This window comes from Talpa europaea (genome assembly GCF_964194135.1).
Source record: "Talpa europaea genome assembly, chromosome: 9".
Taxonomy (NCBI): domain Eukaryota; kingdom Metazoa; phylum Chordata; class Mammalia; order Eulipotyphla; family Talpidae; genus Talpa; species Talpa europaea.
In genome coordinates this window covers 15,154,741-15,171,747 of record NC_140076.1, presented here as the reverse complement: position 1 = coordinate 15,171,747, position 17,007 = coordinate 15,154,741, and the positions used below count along the sequence as shown (strand labels likewise).

Here is a 17,007-nt window from a genome sequence, read left to right as displayed (position 1 = left end):
GCCTTTATTTACTCTGCCATACTCCATGTGACAATCCACACTGAAGGTACCCCAGATCCTACTTCCTAAATGCTAAGACAAAACCCTAAAAATTAAGACCTCAAAAGTAAAGAAAAACAACAACAGGGACTTCTCTCAAATTTGATGGAGAGCCAACAGAGCTTCCAACATTGTCATCGTCTCTGTCCCTCACGCAGATCCTTCCCAAGAGCCCAAGATTAAAAACATGACCAAAAAAAACTAAACATAGATAGCAAACCTATTTCCCAGGCAGGCAACTGTAACAGATATTCCACAAGGTCAGTTCATAAATTCCTATTCAGAATTTTGAACTTGAATAGCTTACAATTCATCTAGTTCAATACTGCCAAAACATTCAACTGGAAACTTGCTTTCTTTGCTTTCCTCTAGCCTTTCTGCCCCCATCATCTTTTAGGGGGTGACAGAGATACTCACAGGCAAGCTCGAGGGTCTTGACTGAAGACTCAGGTTCATATCTTCTTGCCCTCCCTTGCTGGAGGTCATTGAAGGGGCTGAGGATGCCTGAGACCCAAATGAATCTTGAGATAACTCCTAAACAAGAAAAACAAAAGCTGTGAAGGTCTGGTATTGCTAAACCAGTACTTCATGCTGAAAGGGCTAAGGGGCTCTCTCACAGAAGAGAAGCAGTGAGGGACTGCCCAATGGTGCACATTATTATCTGACGACAGAAAAATTTAAGAAAATATAAGCTGTAGCTCTTAAGAGCAGAATGTCAACCTTTTCTTTCTGATGGAGCCATTGACCCTTTATCAACACCTACGGAAAGGTGTTCCTTAGGGTTAGATGCTGTTGTCTAGCTAACACTAGGATCTATCAAGGAATGAGACCAATTAATTTTAAAAGCTCATGCTAGAACCTCTGCATTTATGAGTATTACATCCTTCAAAGACATCACCTTGGGAGAAGACGTTCCCACAATGCCACCAATTTGTGAAATCTTTAGGAGACGTACCGTCACCCAGTCACTTCTCCTCATTTTACTCTTTAAAAAATAAAATCCAAGTTATTTTGATTTCCTCTCCTATCCTGTTCATAGACAGGGCTGCAAATAAATCTTAGCTATTTCTCACAATCAAATATACCCCCCAAAATAAAAGAATTTGCCACAACTGATAATATTCTAAAAAAAAGTCGTGTCAGTTTTGATGGCAATTTCAAATGGTGGGGTCTAAAATATTTTGAGCAATAACAGAATGGAACAGAAGTTGGAACAAATGTACCGTATTGCCTCCAAAAGTGACTGCTTTTTTAAAAAGACCAAACTCACTTGGATTCTTATATTCTGACAGACTAGTTTCTTATTTGTCTATGCAACTTTCCATTGTCCTATTTCTTCATCAGTGAGGAGAGCTACAGGTTTTTATGCAATTAAGAAGGTTATGCCTTTATTAGTTCAATCAATCCAGTTAGCATGTTTACCAGAGTTTAATTGGTTTTTAAGTGCACATTAGAGAACCAATTTGTATGGCAAAGTTCTCATGATACCAACCCCCAAGCTGTCTGTGGTCACACACAGGGAAAGGCAAAAGGCAAGGGTATCTTACCTGTGGTGGAGGGAAGCGCTGCTGAGAATAGGCAGTTTGCTGTGACTGCTGAGACTGGGGTTGAGGGTATGCAGCCTGCTGGGAGAGCGTCGAGGGTGCTGGCTGCTGAGGTTGCTGCTGCTGGTAGGGAGACTGTGCCTGCGGCTGTGAGTAGGAGGGCTGGCTCTGGGGATGCTGCTGGGTTGTGGACTGCTGGGAGGGGTACGGAGTTGGGGACTGCTGATGTGGAGGCTGGGATGGCTGGGAATATGGAGGCTGAGAGGACTGGAGCTGCGGTGGCTGAGACTGTGGCTGCTGCTGATACGAAGTTTGGGCATGAGAGGTCTGGGATGGTGGTTGCTGGGAGTAGGGTGGCTGCTGCTGCTGGGGGTGAGGACTTTGCTGGTTGTAATATGGAGTCTGGCCCTGCTGACCATACCCGCTGGGACCTTGTTGTCCATAGGGAGGAAGCTGTAGGAAAGGAAAGGATACTTTTAGCACTGACTCTTCTACATTAAGAAAGGTGAGATATTCTGGCAGAAGCTATACCCTAAGGATGAATATAGAAAGCAGGCAAGTCAAGTATCACTATTTAGAAGGCCCACGATTTTTCTACCATCCTTATCTAAATTGAGCCAGGAAGGACAGCCAAGTTGGGTTATGTGTTTGTTTATAAGCAGACTGTATTCACAATTTTACACTCCTTAATATTTGGATAACTTACAAGAGTGGCTGGTTTCATTAATGCCTACTTTATCATGGCCTAGATATAAGCACTAGAAACCTGTTATCCTAGTCATAACGAAGTCAGTAACAGCCTGGCTTGGTGACTGAAAATCTAGGGTTTAGTAATCTAGTCAATGTGCAAATCACTAAGTTACTCTGGTTCTCTCTTTCATTTGGTCTTCATCCAAAAAATATTTGAGAACCTACCTGCTTACTTGTACTAGGAACTATTCTAGGCACTGACCGGGGATACACTTGGGTAAGTAGGAAAAATAGTAATAACCACCTCACCTCTACTCCATTTTCTCATTTTAAAATAAGTGTGACAAGTTGTTTTCAATAGGACAAACTTTGCGTTAAAGTCTTACAAGTTAGGTTTAATGTTTTATCTCTCATCATTTCCATTATCAATATTACTCAACTATAAATACGAAGAAATGCCATCAAAACAAAAATTAATAATGAAGAGAAAACGTTGTACATGGCCATACAAAAGGAGATTTGGAAAATCTTATCATTTGTAAAGGCACTGTTATGTTCAATCTTCACTTTTTCTTCTATTCCCAGTCCCTCCTCAACATTGATCTTGAACCAGACAGTTACATGTAGAAGGCCTTAAGAAACTGTTATACGCCAAAGGTCTTCCATTCCCAGGATATATAGTTTAAATGGTTTTCTTGGTAGTCATGAACAGGTACTCAGTCACTGCCTTTCTTCTTTCCCACCTCCTTCAGAGATTACCACTAGGTGGGTACAAACAGGCCAGCCAGATCTAAAAAGACATGTACAGCCTGTGGGCCAGGGACCAGCTTTCCTTAGAGCACAAGTAGTACACTGTAACTAGCTGAGCCAATTGGCCCATGCTCCTTTCAAAAGGCTTCTGCCAAAGACTCATTCTGATTCTACAGCTCACAAACCAGATCCTGGATAGCAACAGGTTTAGGGTAATCAGAGTCACAATCTACCTGCTGTGAATAAGAGAGGCCGCCCATGGTACTCTGTGCCCGGCCCTGCATGGTCATCGGGTACCGCTGCGGGGTCTGGGACCCATATGGCTGCCCTGGGTACCCATGTCCTTGCTGTGGTCCTGATGGAGGTCCCTGTTGTTGCGAGTATGGGTTAGTCCCGCCATATGGCTGAGGTCTCATCTTGCCCATCTGATCCATCGGACTGGATGGCTACAAAATAAAGAGCATTTCGTTAACCTGAAGTTTGTATGGCCTCCAGCCAATCTTAACACAAATCCAGACATACAGGTCTTTTGTGTCTGTATGCCACATAAGAAACCAGTTACTATGAAAAAGTGATGGTACAGACCTAGTAACCTTTGGGTAAGTCATTTAACCTTCCTCAGAACCCTGACTTTGTCATATGTAAAATGAAGACACCACCAAGTTTGTGAAAGCATCTTATAAGCTATCTGCCACTTAGGAAGAGGGGCACTACTGGAAATCCAAGGCGCAGACCAGTTGTACAGCAATGGATCTATGGAGTCTATAGTGTAGAAAATGAGAACAAAGGTACTTTGGTTGGGAGAGAACAGTGCTGCTGTCCCCTACCATGAGATCTCATTCTGTAACACTAAAACTGATGCTTCAATATCATGGTTGGGAATTCAAATACACAAGAAACACCTAGATGTTTCTATTCTTTAGATATAGTTGATTCTTTTCTCCTTACACATGTGTGGCCTGTTTGCGCTATGGCATAAGCACTTAAATTTATGCTTTCTTTCAAATGGATGATGTTATAAGTTGTTAGGGAATTCTGACTCTGAATTCAGACCCCTATGCATCTCAACTGAGAGGGTCAATTCCTTTAATATTCAAGAATTTGAGGGTATGAGGAGGACAAAACATCTCTTTAAAGAACAAGATAGAGAGGACAGTCTAGTACCAATAATGAAAGCTCAAAGTTTTGATATGTAGCTATTTGGCTATAAATATAGCTTTCTGTGGGGCAAGAGGTTCAACCAGGTCATTCATTTTTTTAGTATATGTGCTGCCGAAGCAAACACAGGTCATTCATTTTTTTGACGAAACTTTATCCTAACTGGAGCTACGTGAAACAGCTCCAGCATTCTTTTCCTGCCAGAAACTTCTACCTATATCTATTAGTGTTATGGGGGGTAGGGGGAGCAAGGGAAGAGTTTCTTCAAGCACCTTAAACAGACACACTCAGGTTGGAGAGCAAGCCTGAACCTGATATAATACTTGAATACTGAATCTGAAATTGGGGGTGAGAGTATCATTAACTATCAAGTTCAGCGGTTCTTAGCCTTTAGCAAGCATCAAAATCACCTGAGGGGCTTGTTAAAACACAAACTGCTAGGGTCTATCCCCAGAGTGACTGATTTTGCAGGTTCAGAATTAGGTCCATGACAGTCACTTAAAAACAAGTTCCCAGGGCCTCCCCTGGTGGCACAGCGGTTGAGCGCTGGGTTGCGAGGCTGCCTGCAGCCTCTGCAGCGCCGGTTCGTTCCCCGTCCGCTGGCGAGGGTCCCACACACACACAAAAAAAGTTCCCAGGTGATAGTGATACTGCTGGTCCAAGGAATGCCTGGTGTAGATTACACCGAGGGTTCCTTCTAGTTGCTATTCTATAATAAATTATTCTACAGTTTAAGGGCTCTAAAATCTTACTTAAAAACAACTAAACCCCTCCAAAATAAGGGGCAGGGAAAGAATACTACTTATTTGTTTTATAATAAAGAAAATGGGTAAGCCAATAAGTCAGAGACTATTCTTCTAAATATCAAGCTGCAAAATACAGAAGCAAAGTTCTCTCAGGGAGCAGCTGAAATCTCAGCTAAAAAGGTAACAGTGATCAATGAGGGTATCTTCCTAGTTTCTAAATTACAGAGAATCATAGTAAAACCGTGGCCCAAATCATCACCACGATCAATACTATTAAAGGGCTATTTCCAACAACCCTAATTAAATGACTTTTGCCCAAGTCTGCCTCCCTAGCAGAAACTCCAATAATGTTCCCAATCATAATTTTGATAACATGTGGATTCTTTTGGGACTGTTTACTAAGTTCAAATTTAACAACTGGACTAGTGAGTAATCATAGCACATAGTCTTTCCAGATACACCTGGCAATGACGCCAATCACCACCATTCTCTCCTGAAAAGAGATCAGGGCTTACAAGGCCATATCACGCCGCCTATTATGAGATCCTCATCTCATCCCACACTGCAGAGGCTGTCCATGAGGCTCCCTGGTGAAGAGACTATACATTTGTTGAATGGAAAGTCCAGCCCACTCTGGCTATCTGTCAGTCCAGGTCTCCCAGCAAGGCATGAGGCAGTCATTGCCATGGCTACCATGGAGCTTCTAGAACAATAGCTATTAACCAGAGCTACAGATTGGAATTTTCTGTGAAGCCTCACAAATGTCTGGACCTCTACCTGGAGACTCCAACTTAGAGCCCTTGGGAGTGCTCCCCGCTCTCAATATTCTTGGCTAGTCTAATGTATACTGCCAGCTGAAACCAGTGATCCAGAAAACAGTGTCCATTAAAATTTTCTGTGATAGATGACTATGAAGTACTTGAAACATGGGCATAAATTGAATTTTTAATTTTATTTACTTTTTATTAAAATCAAATAACCACATGTGGCCAGTGGTTATCATAGTGGGCTGCGCAGTTCTAGAGCAATGTTCATAAATCATTCTCACCTCTCCCTTCTAAACAACAGTTTGAACTTCTTACCTACCACATCCTGCACAGTATAGCAGAGAAAGTACAAAGGGCATAGTAAATCCATAGACTTGGGTTCAAATCTAACTCTATCACTGTCTGACCTTAAATGCATCAGTGCTTCATCTAAAATGCACATAACACTCTACACCGTGCCTGGTATTTAGATGCTCAATAAATAGTAGTTATCAATAATGATAAACAGTGCTTCTGCCTGTCTCCAAACCACTCCAGGGTGCTCCAACCATACACATTTTTCAGTCTCACGCCAAGTTTCCCTGGACACAGTACAAGCCCAATTCTATGCAATGGCACATGACCCTGCCCCTCCTGTCCAGAATGGCTTCTAATAGAAACCAGCCCTCAACAGGAAGCCACTTCTCACTTCTTCAGCACTCTCTCTCGTCTCTTACATTTCTATAGGTAAATTCAGTTGTGTTATAAATTCAGTCAGAATCATAAGGTTTAGTTGCATCTCTAAACACTAAGTTTGGAGAAGCCAGAGGTCAGAGGTTGAAAGTGCCCCATACAATCCCCAAAATCCAAATGCAGAGCTAGAACTCAGAAACTTCAATGTGCCAGGTTGCCCTACTGCAAGAAACAGGTAAGGAACACTACATGGAGAAAGCCCAGATCAAACCAGCCACAGCGCCAGGGACACACCCTAAACCCAAATCAGGTTATGTGGACTGAATAGAAAAAGAGAAGGTAGAATGAATAGCCAAGAGACAACAAGCATACTCTTGAGAATATTCTTACCTGCCTTTATAGGAGAGAGCTCCTCAAGTTGCATAGGCAGCCCCAAACATAGGGCTTGAAACCAAAGGCTAAAGAAGTTACCTTTTCCTCTCCGGGGGTAGTTAATGAAGGGTACAAGAATCCTTCCATCAACTTTAGGAAATCTTCACACAAGTCAAAGAAATTATTCTAAAAATAAAGATACTCCCTCTCCTGTTCATCAGATTTCTGACCCCCCTCCCTATACCAAAGGGTTAAAATCAACAGAATATGCAGCTTAGCAAAATGAAAATACAGTCAGTTCAAACAACCATATTACTCCAGTCTCGTGTCAGTTAAACATCTTATATCAGTAGAGATGAGATGGGCAAGGATCTAACTTACACTTCTGATGTTTAAAACTATCATGAAAGATTTGTGATTTGCAGTTACTGGTGAAATATCATCTTCCAATCTCTCGTAACAGAAAATGGGCCATAAATTCGTCACTAATCAGTTTTATTGAAAAGTAACAACTTCAAACCAGAACAAGCCCTACCACAAGCAGGAGAGAAAAAGCAGTATCAGCAGCCTGCAGGCACCAAGAAAGAGGCTGAGAAACACCAAACCCAGGCTGCAATGAGCCAGAGATTCCACTCTGGGAAGGAGAAGAGAGGAAATCCTTTCAGTGGGAAACCACAGGAGTAGATTACTGTGATTACACTTCAAAAGCAAAGACTCTACCATAGACACATAACTGAGAGGAAAATGCTGCCCTTGATCAGGGAAGTCAGGCACCCCGCTATATACTCTCCTGCATTCATAAAAAATAAAAATAAAAAAGGGGAAAAAAGCCCCCCATCTCCATCTTCCACTTATCTCCTTCCAGATCACTAACCCTGTTACAAACTGCCTGCCAAATGAAATGCATCAAAAGATGCAGTTTAGGGGCATCAAAGGCAATGATGCCTAGCAGGCTGGTCCTCTGACTACACTGAGAACAGCTCAAGCAGACGAACTACCTGCACGGCGCGTTCCCCTTCTCCAAGCAAATGGAATGACACCCCCTCCCCACCCCACCCCAGGCCAGTGGGTTAATGGAATCCCTTACAACTTCTTAATGCACCAAGGAAAGCTGTAATGACCCTCAGGGGGCTGCTGAAATAGAACACGTTGGTCTTCAAATCCCCCAACTTCTGACCATGACGACTGAGAGAGCAAGAGAACAGGGGCTCAAGGATTCAAACTCGCAAGCGGGACGATACCACTGAAAGAGAAACTTTGTTTTGTTGAAATGAAAGTTCAACCAAGAGAAGCTCCAGGCTTCTTCCCAATCCAAAGATGCAGAAGGAAGTGACCAGGAAGCAACCCCAAGAGACAGATTTGGTACCCAGGTTTGGCAAGAACACGCGCACAGAGGGATGGGGCTGACATTGCCAAAAAGGTCTTCATCAGAAAGCAGACTCTCAACTACGGCTTGTTCTGTCACCCTAAACACCAACTAGCTGAAGCCAATACAAACCTAGAGCCATAACCTCAAATTCGGGACTTTTAAATATTAGTTCTTACTCCTTGTGCTTTCAATTTATTCCTGGCCAGATCTGTTGTATGACTTTTAATAATAACAATAAAAAAAAACATCCCTGGCTCTTTAACCGAAAGAACCCCCTAATTGATTCCCACAGTAATTAACCTGCATTTTACCTCAGAGAGCGGTAGTTAAGGAAGTCGGCACTGCTATTTATAACTCATCTCAAATTGAGGGCAGACTGCCTAAAATCTAACACATCCCAGCTGTACTCCTGTTTGAACTGGGGCCAAGGGAATTTTTTAAAGCAATCTTGGCACCGAATGAATGACACCAACAGTATGAGAGCTCGAGCGGTTGTGTTGTGGTGACGTAGCACTGGAGGTGGAATGGGAGGGGGCCAGTGTACTGTGATCCCTCTCGTGCACGCCTGCTGCTTGCTGAGTCCCAGTACAGTAAGCTGGGAACCGCCCACTGAGAGCCAAACACAGGAAAAGGCTTTTCCTGTGGAACGCCTTGAAGTGAGAAACACATGGCTAATCTGCATAAACGCGAAGCCACACCGCCCCTGCCAGGAAGGTTAGTGCTCGTAATCTCTGGCCATGAAGCTGGCTGCCTGGGAGGACTTGGACTGGCGCCTGATAACCCAGAAAGAGCCGAGAGAACAGATGGGTAAGGACCCCGCAGAAAACAGTCCCAGGTCACGTGACTCGCCACATGGCCCCGCCAGCACAAACTATTGTCTGGCTGTGGAGCTCCCATACAAAAGGCACCCGGCCTCAGCTTCCTGTGATTACAGGGACAGCCGGCAGCTGTTGATCCAGTTCCCGTATGGGACCCTCCCCTGTTGAGGAGCATTCCAGGCAGAGACAAATACAAAGTTAAGGCCTCTCCCAACCAATGCACTTTCAGCTTCCTGAAAGCTCCACGTGGCTCCACTCAGCAGTTAGGAGGGCAGAGTAGACTTCCACAAAAAGAATCACCCTCTGCACCCTGGTACACAAACTGATCAGCATAGAGCTTTCTCATTGTACCCTTCCCGCCACAGATATTAGATATCTAGATATCTGTATCTAATAGGCCCTCACCCTGTCTTTTCTTGATCCTCAAGTACTTTATGGCTTTGAAGATTGGCCAAGAATCCATACCCCAGCTGAGGAGAAAATGCCCAGAAACTTGTTTAGTTCCATTCCTATACCCTGCCTCTTAAAAGGAGACTCCCTTTGTTTTGTTTGAACAGACAAGTTTTCCTACAGTTTATGCAACCTAAGACAATAAAAGATCCCTAACTGCCTATTGAGCCTTGCCAGAGACATCATTAAAGATTTCCTGAAGCTAAATTGATAATAGGAAAATAAAATCTCTCATCAGCTATACCAACACCTGACCCAGGAAATCAAATCCATTCAGCCTATGATTTTTACCATTAATAGGCTAAGAATCACACTCTCATTTTCTACATTACAAAAGACAAAGAAAACAATTCTATTCCAGTTCTAAACTGGTCATCTGCCTTTGATGAGAAACCACCAACAATTAGTAACAGTTTGCAACTAACACACCAAAGGATTGGTTTTTTAAAAAATTCTCTCAAAGTTCCGTAAGTGTCCAAGTTGAAAAAATTCAAAATCCATGATGAACAAAAAGTTCTATCTACCCCATTTTGTTTACAGAAACCAGAAGGGGCTGCAAGCAGACATCAGACTTGGATAATTCCCATCCACATTCGTCTCTGAAGTGATAGGGGATAAGACAGGGGGCCTGCTTTTCTCCCTGGCTCACATATATTCAAGTCACTGTGCTCCATCATCCTTCCAGATCAGAGAAAACTCACTAAGGGTAGGAAAAGGAGACCAAAGGATAAGAGCCATTCAATCATCTAGTAAAAAGCACAGATGAGAGCCAACTGCAATAACCACCTCACAGCTGTCCACCCAGAAGAGGCATGCCCGAAAAACCACAACCAGGTGGCTGGTGTTTTTATTTTTCCTTTGCTTCCAGAAAGAGCCCTTAACTAAGGCAGCTAGAGCATCAAACTAATGAAGTTCCTTCTCAACCAGAGCATTTTCACCAGCCACCTTTCAGAGAGAAATTGCTCTTCCTAAAATGATTAAAATCACTTCAGTGGAAAACCAAAGTTGGCTAACCAAAGTCTCCCAATTTCCAACAAATTACAAAACCTCAATTACAAAAAACCAGGCAACTTGAGAAAGCATTCCTCTTTGGGTACTGCATAAAACCCAGGGTCACACAAACAACAGAAAAGCCCCAAGAACACAATTAAACAGGAACTGAAATGTCATTTGATAAAATTCAACATCCCCTTTTTACAACCTTTGAAATCTCAAGAGTAAGGCATCAGTACCTCATGGCAAACTACTCAAAGAACACCACTCCTCTGACCAACTCCCCAGGGGAGCAGACAAGACAACTAACCACGTTGTGCCTGAACTGCCTCAGCTACACAACAGAATCCTGCCCTCCAGATTCTGAATCAGCAGCTCTGGGATGGGGCCAGGGCTCTCCTCAGGAGATTCTCATGTCCAGTCTGGAGCACTTGGGCTACATGGCATCCCTTCAAAACTCCTCCCATCTCCAGTACAAAGTGACTCTAGAACACAAATGCACCTTCAGTTTCCTTAGCCAAACAATGGTGTGCAGAGGGCAGTGCCCCAGCAACAGAGAAAAACCAGGTGTGCACCTCAGATTCCCAAATAAGTCAAACTCCCACATATTCTTATGCCCAGTCTTAAATTATTCACCTGAGCCATATCACTAACATATATGCATTATGTGGTTACTTGTTTACCATCGGAATACTATACTAGAATAAGCTCCACAAAGGTAAAAATTTGTATGTAAAGTAGGAAAGGAAAGGGAGCTGTGGAAGAGAAAAGTGAAATTCTAGAGGTCTTACAATTCCCAACCCCATTCAAGCTGAGAGGAAATGTTTGGGATCCACAAGGTCAGTTCTAGGCAAGTGTCAAGTGCTGACTCTTAAAAGGCCTTCAACTTCTCTGTCCCTGTTTCTCCATCAACAGAATACTGATAGTGCAGCACCCTCAAGTTTGACTTAAATGAGTTAATACACTCAACAAAAAACACTGTTCCTCAAATGAGCTGGACACAGGACCTCCCCAGGTGGCGCAAGAGGTTAAGACACAACCTATGAAGCTATCTGCAGCCACTGCAGCACCAGTTCGATCCCCAGCCAGGGAGCTACCCACATGGCGCAATAGACCTCTCCTGACTCGCCTGCTGCTCCCCTCAGCAGTATATTTCAGTTGATCTGCCTGTTCTGATCTGTCCATTACAAGTACACTCTGTCTGTGGTGAATCCTCTCACCACCCCCTACACCTCTGGCCTATACCCCAGTTCTTGTACGCATAAATAAATGAATCTTTAAAAAAAAGCTGGATATGCCCCAAAGTCAGAGCCTTTATATTCACGGATCCATCCACCTGGAATACACTTTCTCTTTCCAGCTATATTAGTATAGCTCCATCTTTCACATCAACTATCACTTCAATTTGGCCTTCTCTGGTGAACCCATCTACTAGTTCAATCCTGCTCATTTTTCACATCTATCTGATCCCTGGTGAACTCTTTCCAGGCATCACTAGCATACTTACTTATCTTGTGTAGTGTCTTTATCCTAGACTAGAATAAAAGCTCCAGGAGGTGAACGTATGTCTGTGTGTGTTTGATTGCTGTATCCTCCAGCACCCAAACTATTAGCTATTGTCATCCTAAAAAGCTTAGGAACTAGAACAGTTAAGGTCTGGTCTCACATGATCAAGACCAGAAACCCAAAGCAGTCAACTAGAAGTTAACAAGGAGTCAAATAAATTAAGGTTAAACTTAAAAGAAAAAAAGGCAGTCTTTGATGCCACTTTGAGCAAGTCACTTCACTCCCTGGCACTAAAACCACCTATCAAAAAATGGGGATACAGGCCTCCCTGGTGGCACAAGGGGTTAAGTCTCAGCACTATCAAGCTACCCGCAACATGAGTTTGCTCCCCTGGCTAGGGAGGTGACCCACATGGTGCAGCAGACCTCTCCTGTCTTGCCCGCTGCTCCCCTCAACAGTGTATTTCAGTGGATCCGCCTGTTCTGCTCCCCACTGTCTCTGGCAAACCCTCTTATCCTCCGCACCCTGTATGCATACGTAAATTTTAAAAATAAATCTAAAAAATGGGGATAAAGAAGTGTTTCACAAAGCTATGAGACAGTTCGAGTAGTACATAAGCAACCGACATCACTTCCTTCTCTCTACCCTCACTAGGAGAAAAAGCAGCATGGGGTTGAAAGCACAATTTCAAAATACCGACATACAAAACAACACATAAATCAAACACCAAAAGGACAGGCGAGTCCAATTCGCAAGCACCACCTACTTTCAGTCTGTTCTAACAAGGGTAGTTATTTAGTAGTAGTTCCTTCTAAGAATTCTGGTAGTCGAGCCAGTAGTTTTCAACAGAGGCAACAGTAACCCAAAATTTTGGGGAATAAATGTATGAGAGTGCTTTTTGGTTCTCTCAGTAATGCTGCGGTGTGGCGCTACTGGTGTGTGTTACCTGGGAGAAGATGTCTTACAATGCATCTCTTCACCAACAAAAGCTCTGCTGAGACACAATGGACTCTAGTCCATTACAAGGCCACTCTCAGATGGAGAATTTCCTATAACAGTTGACCCCGGAGCAGCGCAGGGAAAGGGAATCAGAATTGACCAGTACCTGCCCCAAGACCCCAACAGTACAAAGTCACCCACTAGCCATGGTGATCATAAATAAAAATTTACTTTATATAGTTGGAAGATAATTTACCTAAGGTGATTCTTCTCCAGTGCACTCATTACAATGGTAATTTTACAGTTATTTATTAAGTACATCTTTGCCCACAAGAAAGTACTCCATGAAGACAGGAATTACACACCCTCTATTCACAACACAGTGCCTGATACCTTGTCAAAGCTCAAGAATATTTGCTGGGCCTCTCCTGGTGGCGCAGCGAGTTGAGCACTGTGCTATGAGGCTGTCTGCAGCCACTGCAGTGCGGGTTCAATTCCTGGCCAGCCAGGGAGATATCCAGACGGCACAGCAGACCTCTCCTATCTCGCCTGCTGCTCCCCTCAGCAGTGTATTCAGTCCGTCTGCCTGTTCTGCTCCCCGCTCTGTCTCTGGTGAATCCGCTCACCCTCCCGTGCCTCTGGCCTGTACCCCAGTTCTTGTATGAATAAATCTTAAAAAAAAAAAAAAAGTACTTGTTGCATCAATATAATGCTTTTCAAAAGGTTTTGCCATAAGACTTCTACAATGGCAAGTCCCCAACTGCTTTAATTTGGACAACACTACAGCAACAGGACCAGGAAGTTAAGTGAACTTAAACAAAAATTCTTATTCTGAAAAGTCTTGAAAAATGAAGTCTTGAAAAATGAAGAATAATTGTCTAGGACATCTTAATGGTATGCACGGAACAGGTTACTGCATCCTAGTATGTTCACAGTAATTTAAAACTCAACGATGTACAAGACCTTGCTACCCACACGAGGTGTAAGGAGTTAACAACCAGAAAAAGGAACTTCGTTCCACAAGCCACTCTTCAGTGCTCCTACCAGGGGAAGGGTTTGAATGTGGATGGACCACAAGCCCACCCGAGTGGGTCAGTATCAGGTCCATATTCTTTTAAGATTTATTTATTTATTTATACAAGCACTGGGTACAGTCAGAAGCACGGGAGGGTGAGATAATTCACCAGAGCCAGAGCGGGGAACAGAACAGGCAGACTGACGAAACACACTGCTGAGGGGAGCAGCAGGCGCGAAAGGAGAGGTCTGCGCACCATGTGGTACTCTCGCTGGCAGGCGGGGATTGAACTGGTGCTTCAGAGGTTGCAGGCAGCCTCGCAGTCCAGCGCTCAACGGCTGCGCCACCAGGGAGGTCCAGTATCAGGTCCATATTCTGGTGAAGATATTGGGAAGCACCATCAACGTCACCAATTTCAAATAATCTCATTAATTCTTGTGACCACCACAGACCATTTCCCAAAATATCAGTATTTCCCTAGGCACCCCCAAGCCCACTCTATATAAGGCACAATTAAATAAAGAGTGGCTCAGAGCACATCCAACCTTATTAAGATTGCAGGTGCCTTCAAATCCTCAGGCTTTTTAAGGTCAGCAATTCCCTGGACAGAAAGTCAGAGTCTTGTAAATTCTCCGGCTCTTTTAAAACTTGAGAAGTACATTGGTACCAACCTCCTCTCATCACTGTCCAAGGAAATGTGTACAGGAGACTTCATCGTTTATACCAGAAATATACGGGACCAGACCAAAGTTACTATTTGTCTTTTCTGAAGTTTGTCTCTTCTCCTTGTTATCTCCGTCCAGTATAATCAAAGTGGAACAGATACTTGGCATGCTAAAGTATGGAAAGCTAGCTAAAATTTATCCCTCCCCCAACTCCTTGCCCCCAAGTCTGTTTTGGCTCATACACTCTTTTGAGATGTGTTATTCAAGGCACACAGAATTTCTCTTTAGTGAATGTGTCTGAGTGGGTGAAACCAGCTATCTCAATCTCGTCTTATTTTAACCCAAAATACCATAATGAGACCATGTATTGGTTACTTGAGCTTTCATGTAGGAATGTTAAATAAGGCAAGTCAAAGCTGCACTGGGAAAGCAGAAGACTCAGTTACTAACTAGAAAGGAAAACAAGAATGTTACCAAACTGCACTGGGCCAAAAGAACCCCAAACAGACTGAGGGCTCAGAGTTTCAAGGCTAAAGGCAATACAGTAGGAGGTGGTGATCATTTAGGAAACTTCAGTTTACTGGTTAGACAAAGCCACACCTGCCTTACCAAGGACCTCCCTGGTGGCACAAGCGGTTAAGTCTCAGCTCTATCAAGCTACACAAGATTAAGCCCCCACCCTGGACCTACCCACATGGTGAGGCAGACTTCTCCTGTTGCAACCGCTGCTCCCCTCAGCAGTGTATTTCAGTCAATCTGCCTGTTCTGTTCCCTGCTCTGTCTCTGGTGAATCCTCTCACCCCCAACACCTCTGGCCTACACCCCAGCTCTTGTATGCATAAATAAATAAAATAAATCTTAAAAAACTAAAAAATATTTTACCAGCTCTGGTGTGGTAAAGTTACTGAGGTCTCTATGACACCAAAGAAGAGAATGAAAAAGGAAAACAGACAAAATGAAGCTACAGGGCAAATGGATCACAAAGTGGCCTTAACACACACACAATGTAAGGCTCCCTGCTAGAGTGTCAGTCTGTACATACGGACATCAAATCACAGACCAAACTATCCACAGACGGCTCCGGGAAGCCTCTCCCTTCATCACAGCCGGGTCACAGTGATCACAGCTTCATTTCTCAGGTAGGAGGGAAAAGACCTGGCACTAGGAGACCTGTTGTTGCCTTTTTTTTTTTTTTTTTTTTTTTTTGGTAATGAAAGATACAGAAACCACTTAGGTTTTCAGAAAGTCCAGATGAACTAGAATTCTGGTTCTCTAACTGGCCTTGCACTGTTAACGTGTATACCTGGTTATTTCTGTTACTTCCATGCCCAGCACAATCCTTACTCAATAAGTTCACACAAGCAGAGACAGGTCTTGGCTCAAATGCGCACTTACAGAGAGACTTCATCCACTTCAGAGATGGGGCAACTTACCAGGAGCTTACTTAGAGGTCTTTATTTGCTAGGATTTCACAACAAGGTACACAAGGAAATGAATCACAGCAAAACTCAAGCTGGCCATGGGGGAGAGGGAGGAGGAGACAGGGAAGTCATTAAGTACGGCCTACGGAGAGATGACCAGATCACCAAAGGTCCTGTTCTTCACTCAGCCAGCACAAGCAGAAGGGACAGCATGGCATTTGATTAATGCTCTAACTCTGGACTCTTGATAGCATTTTCAAGAATCACTTTCTTAGGGAGTTTACTCAACTGGTCATACTTGAAGACCAACATAGGTCATCATCCTAAATAAAGGATTTCCCATTTCATCAAACAGCCAGGACCACAGACTCAGATTATCCTCAGGCTGTCTCAAACAGTCAAGAGAGTAGAAGGTAGGGAGCCCCTAACTCCTATAAATAAAAAGACATGTTATATCACTAAAGTTTATCATGACTGCATAGGAGATTCATCTCCAAAGTTTCTTCTCTCCAAGCTCCAAGCACTTACAACCTTTTCTCCATTCAATAAAGACTCACATTATGTGAAGGGTAGATAGATAAACCTGAAACATTAGCCAACGGTATAATTTGGGTAGACTCTGTAGGCCCGCTGTGCATCGATGGTTAAATCCAGTGGTTCTCTCAGACTCGAGCATGTATTACAATGGCCTGAAGGGCTTTTTAAAACACGCTGCCAGAGTTCTGGATTCATCAGGTCTAGCTGAGTGTGTTTCTATACAGAGCTCAGGTAATGTGGATGCTGGTGGTAGGGATCACACTGAGGAACCACCACACTTATCTAACTCTTAACCTAGAACAGATGCTTAGTAAAGTTTTTTTTCAGTATTAACAGAATTCAAAGGTATTAATAGAATTAATAATTTCAGCATTAGGGGCCTCCCCGGTGGCGCGGCGGTTGAGCGCTGGGTTGCGAAGCTGCCCGCGGCCTCTGCAGCGCCGGTTCGATCCCCGGCTGCTCCCCGGCCACCAGAGGAGGGTCCCACATGGCGCGCAGACCTCTCCTGCCGCCCGCTGCTCCCCTCAGCAGTGTACTTCGGTCCTTCTGCCTGCTC

The 17,007-nt window shown here is 43.7% G+C and overlaps 1 protein-coding gene across 3 annotated transcripts in view; it reads right to left on the bottom strand.

Annotated features, from left to right (window-relative positions):
• Positions 1-3,463, bottom strand: part of ARID1A (AT-rich interaction domain 1A) — a gene marked incomplete at its 3' end in the record, with an annotated part of 43,832 nt that extends 40,369 nt beyond the window's left edge. For all 3 annotated transcript variants that reach the window (XM_084241674.1, XM_084241676.1, XM_084241675.1), the window contains exons 1-3: positions 3,257-3,463; positions 1,587-2,036; positions 457-573 (exon numbers count right to left, since the gene is read on the bottom strand). In XM_084241674.1, the coding sequence (XP_084097800.1) occupies positions 457-573; positions 1,587-2,036; positions 3,257-3,457 (768 nt within the window). In that variant the 5' untranslated portion in view covers positions 3,458-3,463. The remainder of the gene's footprint in view (positions 1-456; positions 574-1,586; positions 2,037-3,256) is intronic.
• Positions 3,464-17,007: the final 13,544 nt, after the last annotated feature.